This window comes from Catharus ustulatus, chromosome 22 (assembly GCF_009819885.2).
Source record: "Catharus ustulatus isolate bCatUst1 chromosome 22, bCatUst1.pri.v2, whole genome shotgun sequence".
Classification (NCBI taxonomy): domain Eukaryota; kingdom Metazoa; phylum Chordata; class Aves; order Passeriformes; family Turdidae; genus Catharus; species Catharus ustulatus.
The window spans coordinates 10,803,861-10,827,349 of NC_046242.1; the positions used below are offsets into that span (position 1 = coordinate 10,803,861).

General features: G+C 52.4%; 2 protein-coding genes across 2 annotated transcripts; one reads left to right on the plus strand and one right to left on the minus strand.

Annotated features, from left to right (window-relative positions):
- Positions 1 to 233: 233 nt before the first annotated feature.
- On the plus strand, positions 234 to 1,788 carry LOC117006067 (C-C motif chemokine 4 homolog). The gene is made up of 3 exons (XM_033078329.1): positions 234 to 512; positions 973 to 1,087; positions 1,529 to 1,788. The coding sequence occupies exons 1-3, from the start codon at positions 443 to 445 to the stop codon at positions 1,614 to 1,616; spliced, it is 273 nt and encodes a 90-aa protein (XP_032934220.1). The 5' UTR covers positions 234 to 442; the 3' UTR covers positions 1,617 to 1,788.
- A 5,874-nt stretch (positions 1,789 to 7,662) lies between these two features.
- LOC117006095 (E3 ubiquitin-protein ligase TRIM39-like) lies at positions 7,663 to 13,351 on the minus strand. The gene is made up of 6 exons (XM_033078378.2): positions 12,705 to 13,351; positions 11,969 to 12,064; positions 9,951 to 10,181; positions 9,825 to 9,847; positions 9,141 to 9,253; positions 7,663 to 8,633 (listed from the first exon to the last, which is right to left on the minus strand). Exons 1-6 carry the CDS (start codon positions 13,140 to 13,142, stop codon positions 8,062 to 8,064), a joined length of 1,473 nt encoding a protein of 490 aa, XP_032934269.1. The 5' UTR covers positions 13,143 to 13,351; the 3' UTR covers positions 7,663 to 8,061.
- Between the last annotated feature and the right edge of the window lie 10,138 nt (positions 13,352 to 23,489).

Here is a 23,489-nt window from a genome sequence, read left to right on the forward strand (position 1 = left end):
CAGCCTCATTTCACTCATGCTCCTGGGCCCTCCAGCACAGCTCTTGCATGGATACACTCTCCCCTCTGAGCTGCCAGGAAAGTTGGGTAATAGGGGACTTAACAAATGCAGGAACCTCCACAGGGGAACTTCTTAATAAGGGACAGGCACGAGAGAACAGAAATAGCCACAGTGACTGTTTCATATCCTGTGTCACTGGGGAGGCACTGAATCAAGCAGGGAGCTTCACTCTTCCGGGGCTGGGGCTGCTCTGTTCCATCACGAGACTGCACCGCAAGTGGACTCTGGTGGAAATTCCACCATGCCTACGCAAGCCACTGCATGGACCTCTCACCCCATAAATTGACGGGCTGCTGATGGTCTCAGCATCAGACAGCGAAGACGCTTCCAAGATACCTTTGCCTGCTCCAGCTCCAGCTCCAGCCACCACTTCTCCACCAACATGAAGGTGTCTGTGGTTACCCTCGCCATCCTCATCACTGCCTTCTGCTACCAGACCTCTGCTGCTCCACGTAAGTCCGGGCTCTCCTCACCCTCCCTAAGTGGGGACAGGAGAAATGTCGCTTCTGGGACAGCCCCCTTCTGACAGCCCTTCCAATCCAGTTCCCTCTCTCTGTCCCACCATCTTCTGGCAGGGGCTCCTGGGGACAGGCACAGCTCAAAGACCATTAGCATAAATGCTAAAGTTTTTTAGCCTTTTTAGGGTAAAAGTATAACTGTGCCTCCTACCCCTGCTGCAGGGGTCAAATGTGGGCACCCTGAGGAATGCTAGGGCTGGCCATCTTTGGGCTGGGAGAAGTTGCCTGGTGGCATGGGCTGTGTCAATGCCAGCTCAGGGTGAATCCAACAGGGAAACAAAGGAAGGAAGAAGAAAAACAGAAAAGACCCCATCTTTTCTTCCTCCACCTCATCCCAGCTCCCCGCCCTGTTCCCCATCCCTTGCCACTGCTCATGACTGTCTTTGCTTCACAGTTGGCTCTGACCCACCAACCTCCTGCTGCTTCTCCTACATCTCCCGGCAGCTGCCCCGCAGCTTTGTGAAGGATTACTATGAAACCAACAGCCAGTGCTCCCAGCCTGCTGTCGTGTAAGTCCATCCTCCGGGGCAGGGGTGGTTTTGGGCTGGGGAGCCAGTGAGGGAAAGGCCTTTTTCCAAAGACAGGGAAGGAAAGCTGGGGTAGATAAGAAGTACAAGGTGAGCACAGAAGCCACACGCCATTCCTGCTCTACCCCTTTGCAGATAAAACTGATGTCTGCTGGATAGGATGGGCAACACATGGAGCTGTTCATCCTTAGGAGAGGCTGGGCTTGGGCAGGGCTCTTGTCCCAGCCTTGGAAGTGCCCAAGGCCAGGCTGGATGGGGCTTGAAACAATCTGATCTAGTGGAAGATGTCCCTGCCCATGGCAGGGGGTGGAACAGGATAAGCTTTGAGGTGCCTTCCAACACAAACCATTCCATAATTCCATGATTCTGTGATTCTCCATTCAGTGCTCTCCCACCAAAAACTGACTTCCTTGCATCCCACAGGTTCATCACCAGGAAGGGCCGGGAAGTCTGTGCCAACCCAGTGGAGGACTGGGTCCAGCAGTACGTGAATGAGCTGGAGCTGGACTGAGGTCCTGGACAGATCCAGCGACTCCATGTCCCCAGCTGCTGGGATGGACGAGCATGACCAACAGGGTCCATTGGAAGTGCTTCAATGTCATTTAAAGTTAGCTGAGAAACTGAAAACATTCCAAAATCCAACTAAATGTTGTGCTATTTAATTTTTTATAGGAGAGGGATCAGGTGCAATGACTCTGAGATAAAAAAATAATTTTATTTAATATATTTTTTTTTCTTTTTTTACCAGTAGACTCAGGTTATATTTTCTGTATTTAAGTAACTGTAATTTTTACACAAATTTCAATTCCAATGTCAATAAAGAAATATTTTTGTAAAAACCTGCTGTGTTTGCCTCTGTTACAATCATTTGGGATGACAAACTGAAATTATAATAGTGACAAGAAGTTCTTTATTTCCTTTTCCACACTGTCAAAACTCTTACAAGCTTTCTGTGTCTGAACATCCTGTTTTGCAAAATAATAACAAGAAAGGCCATGAAGGAGGAGTTGTGAGAAGGGCAGGGATTACATTCAGTTAACTTGTCTCAAGCTTTTTATAAGGTATTTAATTTCCATTCATTATGACGAAGCTCATTAAATTCTGTTCCTGGCCCCATTATAATCAATCAAAATATTACCTTTAGGGGCTGAAATTTAACATATTGGCTGTTTTAGGGAAAGCTTTCTGAGAGCTACAGCTAAAATGGATCAGCTATTTCCAGAGCTGAGGGTGGAAAAACTAAGTTTCACTGCAAGAATTTTAGAATTATTTCATTAAGCTCTCATTTAGGTAGGACATGAAGCTTAGCAGATATTCCTTCTCAGTAATACCTTGACTCCAAAACCTGCTCATCTCTGGAGATGCCTGTCCAGAGATGACTATGCCAGACCCCAGCCCAGGGCAGGACATGCCCCTGCAAGGAAACGTCTCCCCTGGTTCCCCCCTGGAGCTGAAGGAGATGGAGCCCACCTTAGTGAAGGTATTTCCCATATCCCTGGTGGCATTTCCCATACCACTGATGGTAATTGCGATATTCTGATCAGCTCTGGACAGGCTGTGTTGGATCAGCAAGGAGGATTTGGGTTCCTCCTGCCTGCATCTCTGGTGTAGCCCATGGAAAAATGTTCCAGTCACCCCACTGCGTTTCCATACTGGATTAGAGATTTCAAACATAAACACCAGTGGGACACAGGAGAGCAGAGCAGGAGGCGGCCCTGGAGAGGGGGACCTTGAGTAGACACAGAGGGTGGATGGTAAGCAGGGAGAGGAGGCTCAGGTGGGGCTGGGAGGGATTGAGGGACATGGGTGTGTCTGGAGGAGGGAAGAACACGTCACTCCTCACTTGGGGAACGGCAGCCCCCAGCTCCTCAGCTCACAGGGCCCTGTGGATCCCATCAATCATCCCACTCCAGTGCTGACTGCATCCAGCTTAAAATAGCACCCTGGGAGGAAGGGAGTGAGGACGAGAGCAGGACCAGGGCCCTCTTCCCAGAGACACTGCTGGGAGGGGAGGGACCCCATGGCTGGGAGTTTCAGATGGACACTGCCACCTGCATGTGAAGGTGGTGGCTTTGGTGCAAGCCTGGACTCCAGCAGACCCTGCACACCTCAGGGTCAGCTCTGGAAGGAGGTCTCATCTGGGCCAGGAAAACATCTTGGCCATTGGGTACCAGCCACTCTGGGTGCTGCTGGGCAGATTCACCCTGAGGACTGAGACTGGCGCAAAGCCTAGTGCCCAGAGCTGCCCTCTCTCCAGGGAACAGCTGGAGCAGGAGACAGGAGGAGAAGACTTGTGATGGGATTATCCCAAAATCACTTGAGCCTCCACAGTCCTTCTTGGATACAAGTCCTGCCTGGACCTGTGGCACTGGGAGCAGTCCCACAGCCTCAGGGTTTCTTCTGGAAGGGCCACAGGTTCATCCAGGGAGTACTATCCATCCCGGGCACTTCTGGAGCCTGCAGAAACAACCCCGGGTGCAGTGTGTTAAAGCACCTGGGGCACATTGCAGCCTCCCTCAGCTCCAGGGTGCTTCAGCTGGCTCCTCACTGCTATTCTGGGAGCCTGCAGGAGCCCGGAATTACTCACGGCTTTCTTGATCTTGCATCCACCTACATGTGACGTGCACCTCCTACATGGCTCAGAGGAGCCAGCAAGGAGCTGTAACTGCACACCCCGGCAGAGAGGTGAGAACTGAGCACCTTCTGCAGAGGATGGGGGGTGCCCCACAGCAGGCAGGGGCTGCAGTACCAAAACCTCACCCAGGGATCACCCTGCCTTGATCACTGGATGTATTTGTGTTTGGTGCCGCTGTTTGAGGTTGATTTTGCTGCTAGAGGTGAAAGATGCAAGGGGACCCTCACAGTGTGCAATCTTTGGGTTACAGAATTATGGAATAATAGAATCATGGAATGGTTTTGGTTCAAATGGTTTAAAGCTCATCCTGTTCCACCCCCTGCCATGGGCAGGGACACCTTCCACTATCCCAGGTTGCTCCAAGAACTGTCCAGTCTGGCCTTGGGCACTTCCAGGGATCCAGGGGCAGCCACAGTTTCTCTGGGCACCCTGTGCCAGGGTCTCCCCACTCTCATGGTGAAGAGTTTTTTCTCTTTAGGAAGCTCATGTCCAGGTGTTCATCCCTCCCGTAAACAGCCTCATGGGGTGCTCAAGCAGGTGGACACCAGAATGGCAGAATATGCTGAACTGGAAGGGATCGTTAAGCTTGAGGCGAGAGATAAAGAGAAAAGTGGGGTTGGGACCAAGAGGAGGGTGGTTTTTCTGGGGAATTTTCTCTGGATTCGGAATTTGTAAACTACTCATCCCGAAACAAGAGTATGGTATTTACTGAATGTTTTGCATATAAAAAATTGTTGTTATTGTTGTTTCGGGATTGGTTGGGGTTTTTTTTATTTTGACAAAAGTCCTGGGCAAGCCCAGCTGTGAACAAAAATTCAATCATTATTATGATAACAATATCATTATTATAATATATGTGCATGTCTCCATATTTACTGTTTCCATCACTGTAGTGTGTCTGTAGGCATTTTGAGGCACATCAAATGCCAGAGGAGTCAGAGGCTGGAGTCCAGCATCTCACAGAAGAAGCTGGGTTGTGCTGATGGGGAGGTGGATTGAAGCCAGTCAAGTTTCATGAGCTGAGCTTTTACATCTCCGCTTTTCAGGGAGGAATTAGACACACTGAAGGCAAAATGTTTGTGCATCCAAAAGTGCCAATTCCATGTCTTCCTCCCCATCCCAGGGCCCTGGTTTGCCACAGGGAGGGGAGGCTCAGTCCTGCATCCAGAGCGGTTCTTCCCAGAGACACCATGAGCAGGCGGTGTGTCACTTCTGAGGGGCCAGAATTCAAAAATATAATGTAAAAGGGGATAGGTTTGTATGCTGCACACAAAAGCAGTGTTTTCCTAAAATTGTGAGATATCCCAGACTTCCAGGTCTAAGGAAGACACAGAAGTACTACAAAAGAAATTGTGCCTATCACCTTCCCTGTGACAGCCAACAAAAGGCAGAAGTGGCCACGAGGATCTAAAAGAACATTTCTGCTGAGTTCTTAGAAAGAAACAGATGATGACTCACATTCCCCTGAGATGATGAAGCATTTTCTTCTAGAAGAGAAGGATGCCACATTTTTGAGAAAGCACATTTCTAAAGCTGTAGGTCTGTTTACTGTGCTGAATCTTAACAGGCAACACTTGTACCGATTGCTCAGAAAAACAGTAACACCCAATCCGTGGTCCCTCTGCCAGATGTGGTATCTCAAGGGATTTCTGCCTTCAGCCAAACTGCACCCTTTGAGCAGAACAGTCTTTGGCTGGGCTAATAGCTGGACTCAATGACCGAGGTGTTTTCCAACCTGAACAATTCCATGATTCTATGATTCTCTGTTGTGCTGTGCAGCCATTTCCTCTGCATGAGGCTGAGCAGGATCTGGTCCTTGCAGGACAGGGAGGCTGGAACCAGACATCAGTGCCTTGCCACTGAAGACAAGAACAAACTCCACTTGCCATGACTTAGAGAGAAATCCTGCTTGCAAACCACCCCAGGATCAGTTTCAGGGCAGCAGGAAGTTCCCAAAGCCAGGTTCCAGTGCTCCCAGCTGCTCTCCAGCTGCCCATTGCCAACCAGTCTGGGCATCAGAGGGCAGACTGGTATCTGCCCCAAGCAGTTCCTTAGTAGCAGATGATGCAGAGTCCACCAGATGGAAAATCTGGGAGCCTACTCAGAGCTATCTCATACCTTTGACCTCCACTGTCCTTGCCGGGGGAGGCAGATTCATGATTTCTAGAAACACTTTGGATCCTGCATTGGAATGAGTTCACATCCTTTCTGCTTGTTCATTTCTTCCCCTACTTGCAAGATCTCTGAATTGTTGCACTTCCTTCTGCTTCTTCTGGAAACACTTCCCCCCCCCGGCACTGCAGCAAGTGCCACTCGTCCATCACCTGCCAGGATCAGATTGCTCTGGACATATTCTATTCTATTCTCCTCCCACCCTGGTTCAGTGACATTTACCCTGGTTCCTTCCCTGCATAACAGGTTTCCGTGGCTGTCCTCACCACTCCCTTAACCAACTGCCTCTGCTTTCAGCAGAGGCCTCAAAGTTTATGTCCTTTCTTATCTCCTCAGTCTCCATAAACTCCCTCTCCACTAAGTGGATGTAAGATCACAATCTCCATGTAGTATCTCCACAGTGTCAATGTACTGTAGGATCCACTGAGACCTGTCACCCTTCTCCTTCCTGTGGAAAAAGGCAAAGCTTTCACGTGGCAAAGCCGTGAATGAGCTTGTCTCACTAGTCTGTTCTCTCTGTTGTGCAGCCTCTAAAACAAAGATCCGGAAGGAGTGTGGGACTCCCTAAAACACAGCAAAACTCAGCCAAGAGGAACTGCTCTCCCAGTCCAGCTAATTTTTCACTAGAAGACTCCTAAAGCATCATCCAGGACATCCCCAGAGAATTGGAATTTACAAGGGCATGGAGTGACAGGACAAGGGGGAATAGTTTTCCACTGCCAGAGGGCAGTGTTAGATGGGATATTGGGAAGAAATCCAATGGATGGGGAGGCCCTGGCACAGGATGCCCAGAGAGGTTGGGGCTGGCCCTGGATCCCTGGAAGTGTCCAAGGCCAGGTTGGACAGGGCTTGGAGCAACCTGTGACAGTGGAAGGTGTCCCTGCCCATGGCAGAGGGTGGAACAACAGGACCTTTAAGGTCCCTTCCAACCCAAACCAGTCCAGGACTCTATGATAAATTCTGCTGAGCATTTCAGACTATTTTACCAAATCTCATTTTATTTGCATTCAATCAGCCTTCTGCTGAGCAGCTTCTTGACTTCCATCTGAAGGACACAATGCACAGCCACCCCAGATGGTAGTCCAGGGCTGGTGACACTGCTTGCACCCCATGTGCCACGGGGCAGTGTTTTGTGCACCCAGGCAGTGTCTCCTGCCTCTTGGCCCAGTACAAAGAGACCATGGCCCCATTCACATTCAGATGAGCTTTTCCTCTAGTGACACACTGGCAGCCCATTCAAGGCAAGAGCCTTGGGGCAGCAAGGCAGCCTGGAGGAGAAGAGATGTCCCAGGGGATGGACAGACCAAAGGTGAACATTGGAGACACGTTTTGGGCTATTTTTCCTTTCCTGAGTCTTGCAGCCCTGAAGTATCCGTGCTGTGTGGTAGGCAGCTCTCTACACTTGGAGGTTTCCTACCCATGAGGTTTTGAGGGGGGTCGTAGGAGCTGGAGCTGACAGACCTGGAGAGGATCTCCTGATCAAGGAACCAGAGACAGCAGTCCAGGGACCACCCACACAGATGTCCTCTCTCCTCACTCCATGCCCCAGCACCACAAGGTGCCACCACACAGACAGCTGCCACTTCCAAATCTCTGCCTAGAGAGTGCTGCTGTGTCACACAGATGCCTCAGTGGGATCTCTCAAGGACCCTCTCTGGGCTGGAGAGGACCAGGTTCAGCAGCACCTTTTGCCTTCTGAGATATTTTGGAGTAGAAGCACTACAAATCCACAGTATTAACCACACAAGGCTCCCCAAATCAAGCCTTTATTGCCTTATTCCAGTACAATTCACACCAAAGTCAGCACTACATGGCAGGCTGGGCACATAATCTGCTCCAGCAGCCTGCAAGATGAGCATCAGGGCATCAGTGATCAGAGGACTCCTCTGTCCCCACTAGTGTCACAGAGGGTTATGGCACATCCCTGCTGCAAAGTGCCTTCCCAACACATGGCCCACAGTGGGTGTCACAACATGGCAGGTCACTCCAACAGCCAGAACCATGTGAGAATCCTGCCAGGACACTCACCAGGGCACTAAGATTTTTCCCTAGTGCTGCCCCACTCACAGGGAGAAGCTGGTTGGGCTCCCAGGTCTCTGCCGGGGTTCCCAGGTCTCTGCCCACCAGTGACAAACCAGGGCAGCCACTCTCACAGGATGATGCATCCAGTCCCCTGTGGATCCCTGACCCAGGAGATCACCAAGGGTTCTGCATTTCTGCCCCCCAAAAATGCACCCAGGAAAAAGAGAGGCCGGAGGTTGCCTGAGAACCTGTCAGTGAAGGTGTAAATGTGGGAGCGGTCGCTGACATTGTAGAAGGAGATCTCTCCCGCCTCGTAGTCCAGGAAGATCCCGATGCGCCGGGGCCTCACACTCAGGGTCAGGGGGGAGATGGGTACGGTCAGGGCCTCGTAGATGCCCCCGTTCTGCAGCCGCAGCACCCAGTAACCATTGTTGGGGGAGAAGAGGACAGAGCCTTTCCGGGCAGCAGCCTCCCGGCACAGCCCCAGGCCCCACTCAGGCTTGTCTCCCACCTGCACCTCCCAGTAGTGGCGGCCCGAGAAGAAGCCCGAAGTGCCCAGCACCACTGGGGTGCTGCTGAACCTCTTGGGATTGTCAAAGAGGGACAGAAGCAGCTTCTTGCTCCCACGCCGGACACTCTTGCGGTCCTCAGACACAGTGAGATCTGGGTGTGCCGTCTCTGGGTCCAGAATTACATCCACTGGAGAGAGAGAGAGGGATAAAAGGATGGACAAGGTTTCAGGCATCTGCAGGCACAGACACAAGCAGGTGCCTGTGGCCTGGATGCTGGGTTTTCCCAAACTGTCCCACATCCCACAATTATTTGCTCATGGTTTTGCACAGCTCCCAGAACTTCCTGGCAGTGGGGAAGCGCAATACAGAAAATCAGCCACATGAAAATATTTGGTGTCAGGTTGCAGAGTCAGGTCAGAATGAGGAGAGTTCCACAGCTTCAGAAAGAGGCAACACTGAAAGCACAAGGTCATGGGCAACATGGCGATTGAAACCCCCAAGAGACATTCTGGGCTTCAGGTCACCTCACAATCCATCCAAGATGACAACAAAGGTCTTCCCACAATGAAACCAACCTGAACTCATCAGTGCATACACTGGGAGCAGCTGGACAAAGCTTGTTGGAAAAACCTCCCTGTGCCCCAGGGTACTGGGGGAAACCAGAGCCCAAATGTGCCAGGAGCTTCCCCTTCACCTTTGAACTTCTTCAGCATGTCCCTCATGCCCAGGCAGCGCTCAGGAATGCTGTAGTTTTCCTTCAGGGTCACGGACACAGCCTTGAGGGACTGGAACTTTACCCCTTCACACCTGAAGAAGAGAGGGATGCCCATGGGCTGTATCCAGAGCCTGTGCCATGGCCCCTCTCTGACTGGGAGGGGGGTTAATGCCCTTTTGTTGGTTCCATAGATCCACTGCCTCCCTGGAGCTCTGGCTGAGAAGAACACTAGGGATTATTACTTGCATATTGGCAATCCAAATAAGATCAGAGTTAAATGATACAGGGAGCAGCAGTGCCAGGCCTGGGGAAGGAAGGAACAAAGCCACTGGGCAGCACGTCCCTTAAGAGAGGACACAACTCACATGTCACAAGCCAGGCAAGACCTTGGCTCTGAGCCTCTGGAAAAAGAAGATGGAACCTCTGCGGGATTGTCTTAGTCCCTCCTGTGTCTACCCCAGGAGGACCAAAGCATATGCTGGGCAGGGAGGATTGGTGGCTGTTGTGGAACAGATACAAACATCTGCCTCAAAGCCTGGACGAGCCAGGACAGTAAGAGGAACAATCATGGTGTCTACCAGGAATAACCACAGGTACCTGCCAGGAATAACCATGGGCACCTACCAGGATTAATCATGGCACCTACCAGGAATAATCACCCACCTGCTCAGGATGCTTTTCATGTCCTAGAAGAAGACAAAAACTACTCTGAGTTTGTCTGGGCCAAGTCACCCATCAGGTGACAAAGGCACCAGGGCTGAGTTAATGGTGCTGGTGGCAAAGCCTGACCTTAAGCAGCCCATCAGCTGGCTGCTGGCTCTTCTCCTTTATCTCCAGGATCAGCTCCTCCAGCAAGCACTTCTTCTCCACCAGCCTGGCCAGGTTTTCATTGACCAGCAGCAGTATCTGCTTCTCTTCCTCCTCCAGCTTCTGGAGCAGTAGCTTCTCCTCATCAGCCAGCAGCCGATGCAGCTTCCCAAACTCACTTACAATCCTCTCCCGCTTTTTCTTTACTGTCTCCTTGAGATAAGAAGATTCATGGGGTGAATGTTATCCAGGCAGCCAAGATGGAGCCAGATGATCCGGCATCCATGCCCGGCATCAGGCCCCGGGAAAACACCATATTTTTGTGATAAGTGCATGAATTTAAAAACCAGCCAGAGGCACACTTGTGCTTCCACCTCACTGGAGTTCCTACTCCACATCCTCAGTTTACCAGCAGCAGGACTTAGCCTGGGGCACTTCTGCTCAGCTGGGCCCCAGAAGCTGGGCTGCAAGGAGGTGCCCTCAGGTGTTTGGGTAGGTTTTTATTACATCTCATACCTCCAGCCAAATCCAGGCTAATAAACTTCTTGGGCAGGTGGACAATGCTGGAAAAGTCCCCAGTAAAGGGCAAGAGGTGGAAAAATCATAAAATCATGGAATGGTTTCAGGTGAAGGGATCTTAAAGACCATTTGCTTCTACCCCCTGCCATGGGCAGGGACACCTTCCACTGGACCAGGATGCTCCAAGCCCAATCCTGTAGCAAGGATGGTAGCCTTGGACCATCCAGCCAAAGTGTCTTTGGGCAACCTGTGACAGGGCCTCAGCACCCTCACAGGGAGGAATTTTTTCCTTATATCTAAGCTAAATCTCTCCTCTTTTAGTTTAAGATGGTTCCCTCATGTCCTGTCTCTATCTGCCATGTAAAGAAGCCCCAAGGCTGTAGAAGGATGGAAAGGCAGAGCCTAGGAGTCTCCTCAGGTCTCACCACAAGGTGAAGAGTCAGCAATTGGTAGGGTCTGTCAGTGCTTTAAGGCTTTTCATTTCATCCCTAAAAACTGGTTGGAAACCTGGAGCTGCAGAAAGACACTCTGCAGTGAGCTTGGGCCAGGAAACCTCAGACCAAAGAAGATAAAGGAAAGGAAATTGAACTCCATTTTTTTTTCCCATTCAAGTACAGCATTCCTTGGACCTGAGTCATGAAGACTTGATAAGCCAGGACAGCCTCTTCCCCGCCCCCCACCATGCACACAGGATTTTTTGCTCTTTTTGCTATAAAAGCACAACCAGAGGAAGCTGGAGGCAGCTGAGCCATGGCCCCGAGCCTTGACTCAGGCGGATGGGAGGACAGTGACACGGTTCTCACAGTCTCTGTCCCTCTGCCCCAATGGGGACAGAGGGCTCACAGGGACATCCTCAAAACCCGCTTGTCTGGGCTGCCACAGGCAAGGGAGCTGAGTGACAAACTAGGAGAGTTCAGAGAAACCTGTTTACCCTGCCAGAGTTTCGGCTCAATTTCAGGGCTGGATAACTCATCCAGCAGTTTCACTTCCTTTTCTGCAGTTATTTTACTTTCCAGCTTTCACCCCAAGGGACTTGAAATACAGCTGTTTGCTGGTGTCTGCTCTTCCCAGAACTGTCTGGAGCCGGGCAGAGGTGCAGTAATTCAGCTTTTTTTTGCCTTACAAAAACACTTCTGGTTCCTGTTGCTGTATAGTGGAGCTCACCACACAGCTCACACCTGGCATATGTTGTAAAACAGAAGGCAATAAAAACCAGCCCATGTCTACTTGTTTAACCAGCATAAAGTCCTCATGATTACAGGGAATCTGGCATGCTGCTCCTTGCAAACCTTTTTAAGGAGTCACACAGAGTTACTGAGCCTGGCTTCCAGCATTGCTCCTACATGCGACAGCAGGACATAGGAACACAATCTGGAGACAATGATAAATCTGTGCCCCCAGACAAGACCATTCAGGGTGGGTTTTTTTAAAATCCTGATATCTCTGAAGCTCATTCATTAAGAATTAAGACAGGCACCTGCCTTGCACTCTTGGGTTTTCATCCTTTCTGCTGACTCATGCTTCTTCACCTCCTCCACCTCCTTCGAAAGATTCTCCAGGGATTTCTGGAGTTTTACCTGGAAAGAGGAAAAATGGACTCAGCTCACCCCAACAAGCACCCGCTCAGCTGGGTCCCCTCTGACTGGGGAGAGACACTGACCCAGTGCCAGGCGGTGCCAGCACTGGCACCCGAACCAAGCAGCTGTGCTCTTCACTCTGCTCACAGTGTTAACCCTCCCCGTGCTTCTTAGGTTTCCCCTGTTTTTCCTCGCTATTAAGGCTCTGGAGAGCAAAGTGACAGCACTTGTTCGACGCAGAGGTGAAGGGTGGGTGCTGGCACTGCCGGGATCATAGCTGGCATGTAGAGTTTGGGTGCCAGCATTCCTCTACTGAGGTAAAATGTCCTCAGGGACCCACCGGCTCAGCTTCTCCAGGGGTTGTGAATGGGCAGGGAGCCAGGCTGCGACCCTGAGTTGGATGGACGGGGTGAGCCTGGGTTCCAAACAAACGTTTTGGAAGAGAAGGCGGGTGCAATCCCTGCAGCGAGGGCGGCTGGGGGGCAGCTGGTGGGGGGGAAGGGGGTCGTAACCGTCTGCGCCACCCCTTCTTTTGCTTTCCCAGCGATGCCACTGGGCATGTTGGGGTCCGGTGGCCCCAGAACCCCGTGCCAGAGTGCCTAGGGGCAGGACAGGGACCCGGTGCCTCACCCTGCCCTACCTTGTAGACGTGCGCCGCCTCCTCGATGGGGTAGACGGTGTGCGGGCGGTGGAGCAGGGACTCCCGGCACACCACGCAGATGGGCTCCTCGTCCTCCTCGCAGAACAGCTTCAGGCGCTCGTCGTGCTGGGGGCACAGGGGGGTGCCCAGCTCCAGCTCGGGTCCCGGGCCGCCCCCCAGCCCCAGCTGGCGGATGCTCTCCACGATGTTGGCCAGCTGCCGGTTGGGTCGGAAGCCGCTGCGGTGGCAAGAGGCCCGGCACTGCGGGCAGGAGAAGGGCCCGTCGGCCCACAGCCCCTTCTCCTGGCAGTGCTTGGCGATGCAGCCCCGGCAGAAGTTGTGGCCGCAGTCGATGCTGACCGGCTCGCTCATGTACTCCAGGCAGATGGGGCAGATTGCCTCCTCCTGCAGCCGCTCCAGGGCACCTGCCAGCGCCATGGGGCCCGCTGGTCCCGACGGGCACTGCCCTCGCCCCTCGTCAGCTGGCAAAGGCGAGCTCGCAGCAAGGCGCGGCTAGCACGGCCCCACAGCGAGGAAGCACCGGCAGTGCCACGAAAGGCTGGAGGACGAGCCGGCCTTGCTGCCGGGGAGCACGGGCCGCTGAGCCTCCGGGCTGCTAGGGGGAGGAGCTGGCACCGGCCGGGACAGCTGCAGCCAGCCCAAAGGCTGGCACTGCTTCCACCCCGGCGGGGCGAATCTGGAGAAAACCCCTGCAGGGAGAGCGGGACAGATTAGGAAGCACCAGAAATAACCCGGGCCAGGGACAGCCCCGGGCAGGCACGGTGGTGGAGATGGGGTAGGGTCTGGTGTTGGCAGAGCCAAGCAACCCATGGAGCCCCTGTGGCACCCAAAGATGTTGGCCGAGGTCAGGGACCCCTTTCCACACCAACAGTTGTGCCAAAACATCCCCCACCCAATGCAGAGAGCCGGGAGCTTAGGAGCGTGCCGGGGCAGGAGGGACAGGGAGAATGAGAAGTGCTCTCCCATCCATGTACAGAGGGGCTAGGGGACAGCCAGGCATCACCCCATCACCCACAGACCCTCGAGTGTCAGCCCTGACCCCCTTCCAGCCACTGCTATGCACCCCAGTCTCTGTGGAGCATCCCAAGAACCACTGGGAGAAGTTGCAAGTTTTGCTCCCTTTCATTATACAAAAATAATTTCAGCACATTCAGTACAAAGGAGAATTAGAAGTTTCATTGAAAATGCCAAATATATTAAGACTGCCTTTGCACAACCTTCAATAAAAGAGCTGCACACTAAGTTGAATACCCTGCCAAATTCCCAGGCAATGAGAAAATGGAATATATCTCGGAGGTGTCCATAAGAACAGGTCCTTGCAGAAGTGATGCTTGGAGAGAGCTCATCCACTGTGCTCATTGTCCTTTAATTGATTCATTGTGTCCTGGACATTTGTCATTAGGGTTGGCACAGACCAGCTTGTCCTTGATGGTAGTAAATACGGAAAAGGAAATCCAGTGAGGAGAGGAGAGGGAAAGGAGGACAGAGAGGAGAGTGGGACCACTTGCTTCCACCAGTGAAGCCCACCAGACACCTTTACAGGCTGCAAAACAGCCCTAGGGAAATGGGGTGGGAGTGGCTCCATGTCCTTACAGGTGTCCTGCTCTCTGCCACTTAAGCCACTTGTCCCCAACATCTCTATATCTGGGACACCATCCTGACACCATCAACAAACTAGCTGCCTGGGATGTGGGATTGCCCTCTGATATGTTCCCAGGCTGTTCTCCTCACATGGGAGAGCCCTGCCCAGTGCTTTTGCATGTCAGGATGAGGTATGATGTGGGGTTCCCTGACAATCTCTGAACAAGCAGGAGTCCCCAGAAGCAGGGAAGGTGATCTACTCACATCACAGCTGGCAGGGAGCAGCGGCTGCCCGTGTGCTCATACTTTACCACACAGCTCAAGGGCAATGGTCTGGTGATGTACTCAACACAGCAGGAACCATAAAAGTTGAGAGAAACTGGAAGAGAAGTTTTCTGTTTACACCGAACCAGGAAAAGTGCCAGTGGGAAAAAGTAAGGGTAAAAAGTATGGGTCAGAGGATGAGAAGATCCCCACTGGAGGAAGTGCTGCTCCCACAGTGGGCTCCCACCACAGCCATCTTCCCCTCAGGGAGACACGGTAAGACAGGCCTCTCCTTTCCCACAGCAGACACTGGTAAGAGAGAGCTGCCAAGCATTACTACACCTTATACAGCAGACAGAAAGAGGAGAGCTCCTTGGAGAGGGGAGATTGGACTCACTAGGAAAAGAGGTGGCCTGGTAGCAGCAGACAACCACAAAAGTACAGAAAGGGCTGCTGTGAGTCAGGTAGGAATGGGGTGGGGCTTCCTGCCTTGTTAATTGGCTGCTTATAAGAGGCCTCTGGGACCGCGGCCAACAGGTGGCACGTTTCGGGGTGTGGCACGTTTCTGGGGGCGTGGCACATTTTGGGGGAGTGGCACATCTCTGGGGGAGTGGCATGTTTTGGGGGTGTGGCATGTCTCTAGGGGTGTGGCACGTTTCTGGGGGCGTGGCACTTTCAGGAGTGTGGCACGTGTCAGGGGGTGAGGTACGTTTTGGGGGCGTGGCACGTTTATGGGGGCGTGGCATGTCTCGGGGGTGTGGTATGTTTTGGGGCGTGGCACGTTTCTGGGGGCGTGGCACGTTTCTGGGGGCGTGGCACGTTTCTGGGGGTGTGGCACGTTTTGGGGGTGTGGCATGTTTTGAGGGTGTGGCACGTCTCTGGGGGTGTGGCACATTTGGGGGGCGTGGCATGACTCAGGGGCGTGGCATGACTCGGGGCGTGGCACATTTTGGGGGAGTGACATGCTTTGGGGCGTGGCACGTTTTGGTGAGTGGCATGTCTCTGGGCGTGTGGCACATCTCGGGGGTGTGGCACGTTTCAGGGGCGTGGCAGGTTTCGGGGGCGTGGCACGGCAGTTCACTCAAGCAGGACAAGCAGGTAGGGGTGCAGGGTTTTTTTCTTGCTAGAAGGACTTGCTGTGAGTTGTCTGCAGTGTTTCTGTTGGCTGGTTGGTGTTAGAGTTTCTGTTGGTAATGGTTTTTACACGATCAAAAACTGCAGTTAGTGCAACTGCATGCAACCAAGTGGAACCCTCCAAAAAGGATGTATCTGTACAGACTCATTCCTTCCCAGAGTGTTTGAGCTTATCAGTGTTTCCAGGGGGTGTTGTGGAGCAAGCCTGTCTGCGGTGTGAACAGGTGAACGATCTTCTTTCACTAGTGGCTGAGCTTAGGGAGGAAGTTGAAAGACTGACAAATATCAGGGAAAATGAAATGGAAATAGGCTGGTGGAGTTCAGCCCCTCCATCTTTGAGGGAGGTCCAACAAGAGTCAGAGGACTCCCAAACCTCCCCCTGTCAGGCAACAGAAGCACACCTGGTGGATGAAGGGGAGTGGAAATGGGTCCCTGCTTGGGAAGGTAATAATAAAAATTCCTCCCAACCCCCACCCCATAGCCAGGTACCACTTCAGAATAGGTATGAGGCCCTGGATCTAGAGAGTCAGCTAGATGATTTAGAAGAAAATTATCTGCCCACCAAGCCTCCCCATTACGATTCATCTGTCAGAGAGATCATCACCTCTTATATCAAAAAGAAAAGAAGGGTAGTAGTAGTGGGTGACTCCCTTCTGAGGGGAACAGAGGGCCCCAAATGTCAACCAGACCCATCCCACAGGGAGGTGTGCTGCCTCCCTGGGGCCAAGGTAAGGGACATCACTGAGAGACTCTCTGGGCTGATCCAGCCCTCTGATTATTACCCACTGCTTATACTCCAGGCTGGCAGTGATGAGATTGAAAAGAGGAATGTTAGAGCAATTAAAAGGAACTTTAGGGCACTGGGTAAAGTGGTTGATAGGTCAGGAGCACAGGCAGTCTTTTCCTCAGTCCCCTTGTTGGCTGAGATAAACGGTGAAAGGAATAGGAGAACTCATATCATTAACAAGTGGCTCAAGGACTGGTGTGATGGGCAAAATTTTGGATTTTTTGATATTGGGGCAACTTTCATGGCACCTGCCCTGCTGGAACCAGATGGGATCCAACTCTCAGTTAAGGGTAAAAGGTTTTTAGCTTGTGAATTGGCAGACCTTGTTGGGACGGCTTTAAACTAGGTTTGAAGAGGAAGGGCATGCAGCTGGGCTCTCTGGAAGCAGGCCCAAGGGTGGTAAGCCTGAGTTAGGGGTGAAATCAGCAGCCCAGCTGAGGTGCCTGTATACCAGTGCACACAGCATGGGTAATAAACAAGAGGAGCTGGAAGCCATGGTGCAACAGCAGAGCTATGATGTAATTGCCATCGCAGAAACATGGTGGGACAACTCACACAGCTGGGGCACTGCACTGGATGGCCACAAGCTCTTCAGAAGAGACAGGAAAAGGAGCAGAGGGGAGGGGTGGCCCTTTATATTAGGGAGGCTTTTGATCCCATAGGTATTGAAATGAATGACGATGGAGTTGAATGCCTGTGGGTAAGAATTAAGGGCAAGGCCAACAAGACTGACATCCTACTGGGAGTCCATCTAATCAGGAAGAAGAGGTGGACCACTTATTCTAGAAGCAACTAGATAATATTTCAGGATCATCGGCCATTGTTCTTGTAGGGGACTTCAACTTGCCAGACATCAGCTGGGAACTTAATACAGCTGAAAAAAGGCAATGCAGGAAGTTTTTAGAGTGCGTGGAGGACAACTTTTTGACACAGCTGGTGGGTGAGCCCACCAGGGGAATGGCTGTGTTAGATCTGTTGTTTGCAAATAGAGATGGAATGGTGGGAGATGTGGTGGTTGGAGGTCGCTTGGGGCACAGTGATCATGAAATTATAGAGTTCTTGGTATTTGGTGAAATCAGGAGGAATATCAATAAGACTTTTACACTAGATTTCCAGAGGGCAGACTTTAGCTTTTTCAGAAGACTTATGCAGAGAGTTCCTTGGGAAGCAGCCCTGAAAAACAAAGGAGTTCAGGAATGGTGGGCGTGCTTCAAGACGGAAATCTTGAGGGCACAGGAACAAACTGTCCTTGTGTGTTGAAAGGTGAGTCAATGAGGCAAACATCCAGCCTGGCTGGACAAGGAGGTTTTGGAAGAACTTAGGAATAAAAAGAGGATGTATCATCTCTGGAAGGAGGGTCAGGTCTCTCAAGAAGTATTTAAGGGAGCTGCTAGAGTATGTAGGAAGAAAGTTAGAGAGGCCAAAGCTCTGTTTGGACTAAAAATGGAAACTTCTGTAAAAGACAATAAGAAATGTTTCTACAAATATGTTAATGGTAAAAGGAAGAGTAGGTCCAGCCTTTGTTCCTTACTGGATGAGGGAGGAAAATTAGTAATTGCAGATGAGGAGAAAGCAGAAGTGCTTAACACCTTCTTTGCCTCAGTCTGTAGTGGGAAGACGGCTTGTCCTCAGGACAACTGTCCTCCTGGGTTGGTAGAGGTACCAGGGAGCAGAATGGTCCCCCTGTTATCCAGCAGGAGGCAGTCAGAGAACTGGTGAGTAGCTTAGATGTTCATAAATCTATGGGCCCAGATGGGATCCACCCCAGGTGATGAGGGAGCTGGCAGATGAGCTTGCAAAGCCACTCTCCATCTTGTACCAGCAGTCCTCGGACACTGGTGAGGTTCCAGATGACTGGAAGCTGGCCAGTGTCACACCCATTCATAAAAAGGTTGGGAAGGAGGATCCTAGTCATTATAGTCCAGTTAGCCTGACCTCAGTACCTGGTAAGGTTATGGAACAGTTTATACTGAGTGCCATCACATGGCACTGAGAAGATGGCCAGGGTATCAGACCCAGCCAGCACGGGTTTAGGAGGGCTAGGTCATGTTTGACCATCCTGATCTCCTTTTATGACCAAGTGACCCACCTGGTGGATGCAGGAAGGGCTGTGGATGTTGTGTACCTGGACTTCAGCAAGGCCTTTGACACTGTCTCCCACAGCATGGAAAAGCTGGCAGCCTGTGGCTTGGACAGGAACACTCTTTGCTGGGTTAGGAACTGGCTGGATGGCCGGGTCCAGAGAGTGGTGGTGAATGGTGCTGCATCCAGCTGGGAAACTGTCACCAGTGGTATCCCTCAGGGGTCTGTGCTAGGGCCTGTTCTGTTCAGTATTTTTGTTGATGACATAGATGAGGGTATTGAGTTCTTCATTAGTAAATCTGCAGATGACACTAAGCTGGGAGCATGTGTCAAAGGCAGGAGGGCTCTGCAGAGAGACCTGGAATGTTTGGATGGATGGGCAGAATCCAATAGGATGAAGTTTAACAAGTCCAAGTGCCAAGTCCTGCACTTTGGCCCCTTGCAGTGTTACAGGCTGGGGACAGAGTGGCTGGACAGTGCCCAGGCAGAAAGGGACCTGGGCGTGCTGATCAACAGCAGGATGGACATGAGCCAGCAGTGTGCCCTGGTGGCCAAGAAGGCCAATGGCATCCTGGCCTGTGTCAGGAACAGTGTGGCCAGCAGGAGCAGGGAGGTCATTCTTCCCCTGTACTCAGCACTGGTGAGGCCACACCTTGAGTGCTGTGTCCAGTTCTGGGCCCCTCAGTTTAGGAAGAACGTGGAGACACTTGAGCATGTCCAGAGGCGGCAACAAGGCTGGTGAGGGGTTTGGAACACAAACCCTGTGAGGAACAGCTGAGGGGGCTGGGGTTGTTCAGCCTGGAGAAAAGGAGACTCAGGGGTGACCTTATCACTCTCTACAACTCCCTGAAAGGTAGTTTTAGTCAGGTGGGGGTTGGTCTCTTTCTCCAGGCAGCACTGACAGAACCAGAGGACACAGTCTCAAGCTGTGCCAGGGAGATAGAGGTTGGACATTAGGAAGAAGTTTTTCACAGAAAGAGTGACAAAGTATTGGAATGGTGTGCCTAGGGAGGTGGTGGAGTCACCATCCCTGGATGTGTTTAAGGAAAGACTGGATGTGGCACTTGATGCCATGGTCTTCTGGAGATGTTAGGGCATGGGTTGGACTTGATGATCTTGAAGGTCTCTTCCAATCTAGTCATTCTGTGATTCTGTGATTCATGGTACTGTTGGATGGAGATGAATTGTAGGAGTGAGGCTAGATTGTTGCAGAGTGTCCCTCACTGTGCCTGGTGTGGGATCCCTGGGTTCAGCCCTCTTTATATAGGGAAACAGCAACCAAGGACAGAAACATGATGGAAACATTGCTGAAAGCCATGACACAGTGGAAAAAGTGCAGTGTCAAGGATACCACAGAGCCCTGCAGAGGAAACCATCCGGAGACCCGATGAGATCAGTGTCCTCACATGACACAGGATATGATACCATGGGTGATAAGATACCATGAGAGGACAGAGAACAGGATATGACCTGTCATTTCATTTCTCCCGTCCTAAGGACTCTATAGAAAACCCAGAATGAGTGATTCTGAAGATCAGTAGGTGGACCTCTTGCCTAGAAGTCACAGCAGTGGATGGAGGATGACCATGGTTGTCATATACTTGTGTTTCCCACAACATCTGCATCATGGACGAACAGGAGATCTCACCTCTGCCATAGCAGCTGAAGCAGGGAAAGTCTCAGAGTCAGGCTGGCCACCCATGTGCCCATCCAGCTATGCTGGGTCCCACTTGAAATGACAGCTTTCTCCGTGGGACCCTGAAAGCCATCACTGCATAAATGTGCAGAACCATCAGTGCATAAATGTGCAGGGTCAAGAATGGTGCCATTCCAGACCTGGGCTCCACTTCTGTCCTTGAGCATCCCTTGCAACGAGTCTTTAGGGAAGTGGTTTTGCTACATCATAACTTCTGAAATACCAGTGACAGCTAAAATAGTACAGTAATTTCACGACCATAAGGCGCACCGGACTATAAGGCACACCGCCCAGGAGTCGGCAAATTTCGCAACTTTGTAGATCAGATAAGGCACACCGGACTATAAGGAGCACTTTTTTTTTTGCCGCGAAGATCAGTGCCGAGCGCAACAAAGTAACTACTTAGTAAGGGAATCCCACGATCATGGAGTTTACTGGCATGTGCTCAAATTGGAAACATTTTAACAGATTGGTGTAGCCTTTAAACGCAGCCCTAAGCGCCGTTCCCTGCGCGGGGCCCGACACTCCCGCCCACCCCTGGCTGGCAAGGCGAGGCTCGCGGCTGCTGCGGTTCAGGGCGGCCACGGCTCACACCTCGGGGTTACTGCGGTTCAGGATGGCACTGCCCGCTCCCTCTCTCCTTGTGCGGCTCCTGCTGGCCAGGGGGTGCCTGCTCCCTCTCTCCCTGAGCGGCTGCCACTCAGCCCACGTGGCTGGCAGGGACTGTGAGCAGGGGCTGGACAGTCCCTCTCAGCCCATACGGCTGGCGGGGACTGTGAGCAGGGGCTGGGCGGTCCCTCTCATCCCGTGCGGCCGGCGGGGGCTGAGACCAGGGGGCGGGGTTGCCACCCAGCCTGCATGGCCCTGCTGGCTGGGGGCTGGCCGCTCCTGCCCACCTCGCGGCTGGGCTCACGGCTCGCAGGTTTTTTTTGCAGCAAGGAGCTGAGCCGCGTGCAAAAAGTAATGAATTACTGGCAGTTTGCAAACATTTTTCACAGACTGGTGTAGCCTTTCAATGCAGCCCCAGGTGCCCTCCCCGTGCCGCGGGCCCCCGCACTCCCGCCCGTCCCCAGCAGGCGCTGCTCGCAGCTGCTGGCTACCACCGCACAGCCGCGGGTCCTGGCTTCCCCTGCCTGGCAGCCGCAGTTGCCACGGACCCAGGCACTCCCGCCCGGCGCTGGCTGGCGCAGCTCCTCCTCTGCACCGCCCGCACTGTGTCGGCGGCAGTGGCTGCTCCCTGTCTCATTCTCCGCACCGCCCGCGCCGTGTCGGCGGCAGTGGCTGCTCTCTGCCTCATTCTTCGTACCGCCCGCACCGTGCTGGCAGCGGTGGCTGGTCTCTCCCTCCTTCTCCGCACTGCTTGCACCGTGTCGGCGGTGGTGGCTGCTCCCTGCCTCCTCCTCTGCACCGCCCTCACCGGGCCGGTGGTGGTGGCTCCCTCCTTCCCCGCGCAGTGGCTGAGGCCAGCTCCCTCCCTCCCAGCGCGGCTCCTGCCGGCCGCGCCGCCTGCTCCCCTTGCGACTCGGTGCTCCCGCGGCACTGCCCCCCCACTGCGGCTCCTACTTCCGGGGTGGCAAATGTCGCAACTTTGTCCATCAGATAAGGCGCACCAGACTATAAGGCACACTTCTGGGTTCAGGCTGAAATTTTAGTCAAAAGGGTGCGCCTTATAGTCGTGAAATTACTGTACTCAGTTCTTCATGGATGTGGGAATCAGCCATTGATGCCTACAGAAAACTTAGGAGCTCATGACCATGTTAGCAGAGTAAAGCTGACAAAGGTGGTTATTTGGTTCCAGCAGTGTAGCACTAGCACCCTCCTGAGACTGCTCTGTCATTGTCCCAGCTGCTAAACACACATGAAGAAAAGATCATGCAATTTAGCACATATTGCTTTTCAGACAATGTCTGCACTGTCAGAAAAACTGTTCAAAATGTTACATCCCTCCAGAAGGGCTCTGCTGTTTTCCAGGCAAAGATTTGTGGACAAAGCCTCAGGAGACTGAATGAAGAGCAAGGTCTCCGTGTTGCTAGGAAATGTGTCTGAGTGCTGGACAACCACAGCCACAATGGGAGAGCCACAGGAGCAGGCTGCCTTTCCTGATGGTCCAGTGACAAAAGGGGTCTTGCTCCTCTATGAAGGAGGATGATCACAAAATCCCACCCAAATTGGGGCTCCTTGTAGGAACCCAGAAGAAGAAATCAAAAGGAAATGAAGATATTCCCTGGAAGGGCGGATTGCAAGCCTGGGGCTCCCAAGTGCTCTAGGGCATGTGATAGATAATCAGCACATCTCAGGAGACTGAACTCCATGGAGAAGTGAGCCAGACTCATTAGAGGGTGCAGGCTGCTGCCATGTTGGGGTTTTGTTTTACACGAAGCTTCTTCTCTCACTACAACACTCTTGTTACTAAGCATAAGCAAAACTGAGCCTGGATGAGACCACACGTAGGCCTTGGTGCCAGGGAGGTGCAGCTGCAAAGCTGGCAAGTGGGCAGCTGAGGAGGGTCTGCCCACAGAGCCTTGGAGCACAGGGCAGGTTACTGGGTTTCTGGAAAGACATTTCCTTAGGGACATACATACCTGCCCCTTCCCACAGCAGGTGGGCAGGCTCCATACAGCCCAAGGATTCTCTGCTGCCATCACAGCCCAGCCCCAGCTTGGCACATCCATCCCCTTCTCTGAAGCTCTTTCCCCATGGATTGGTTCACTTTCATGCCAGATCCTGCTAAGGGGTTAAACTCCCAGAGTGAGAGCCAGTTGAGTCAGCCAGGATCAAGGCTGAGGTTTTACTTGTGAAGAAGACTCAGAATAACCTGCACTGAACAGCTGAGGAGCTCGGGATTCCTCCAGGATCCTTCCTGCTCCATGTCTTGCCTTGTCCTATGTCCCAGAGCCCATTCAGACACTAGGATGAAACCTGGTACCTCCAAAGGCATGAGGTCCTACCACCATCATGGATCCACTCCCCCGCCACACTGCACAAAGTGGGACAAGGAAGATGTGAGGAGACCAAAATCCAAAGCTCAGCAAGAAGGAGTGCAAGGAAAGGGACAGACTGCCTGCACACCTTAGGAGCAGGAATGCTGATGGAGCTTGGTGTGCCACTCCAAGGGACATGGAATAAAGGATGGAGCAGCATGGAGATACTGTAGTAATTCTCTGTTGAAATCAAAGTAAATATGAAACAAAAAGTAGTGCAGCACAGCAGTTTTGTGGAC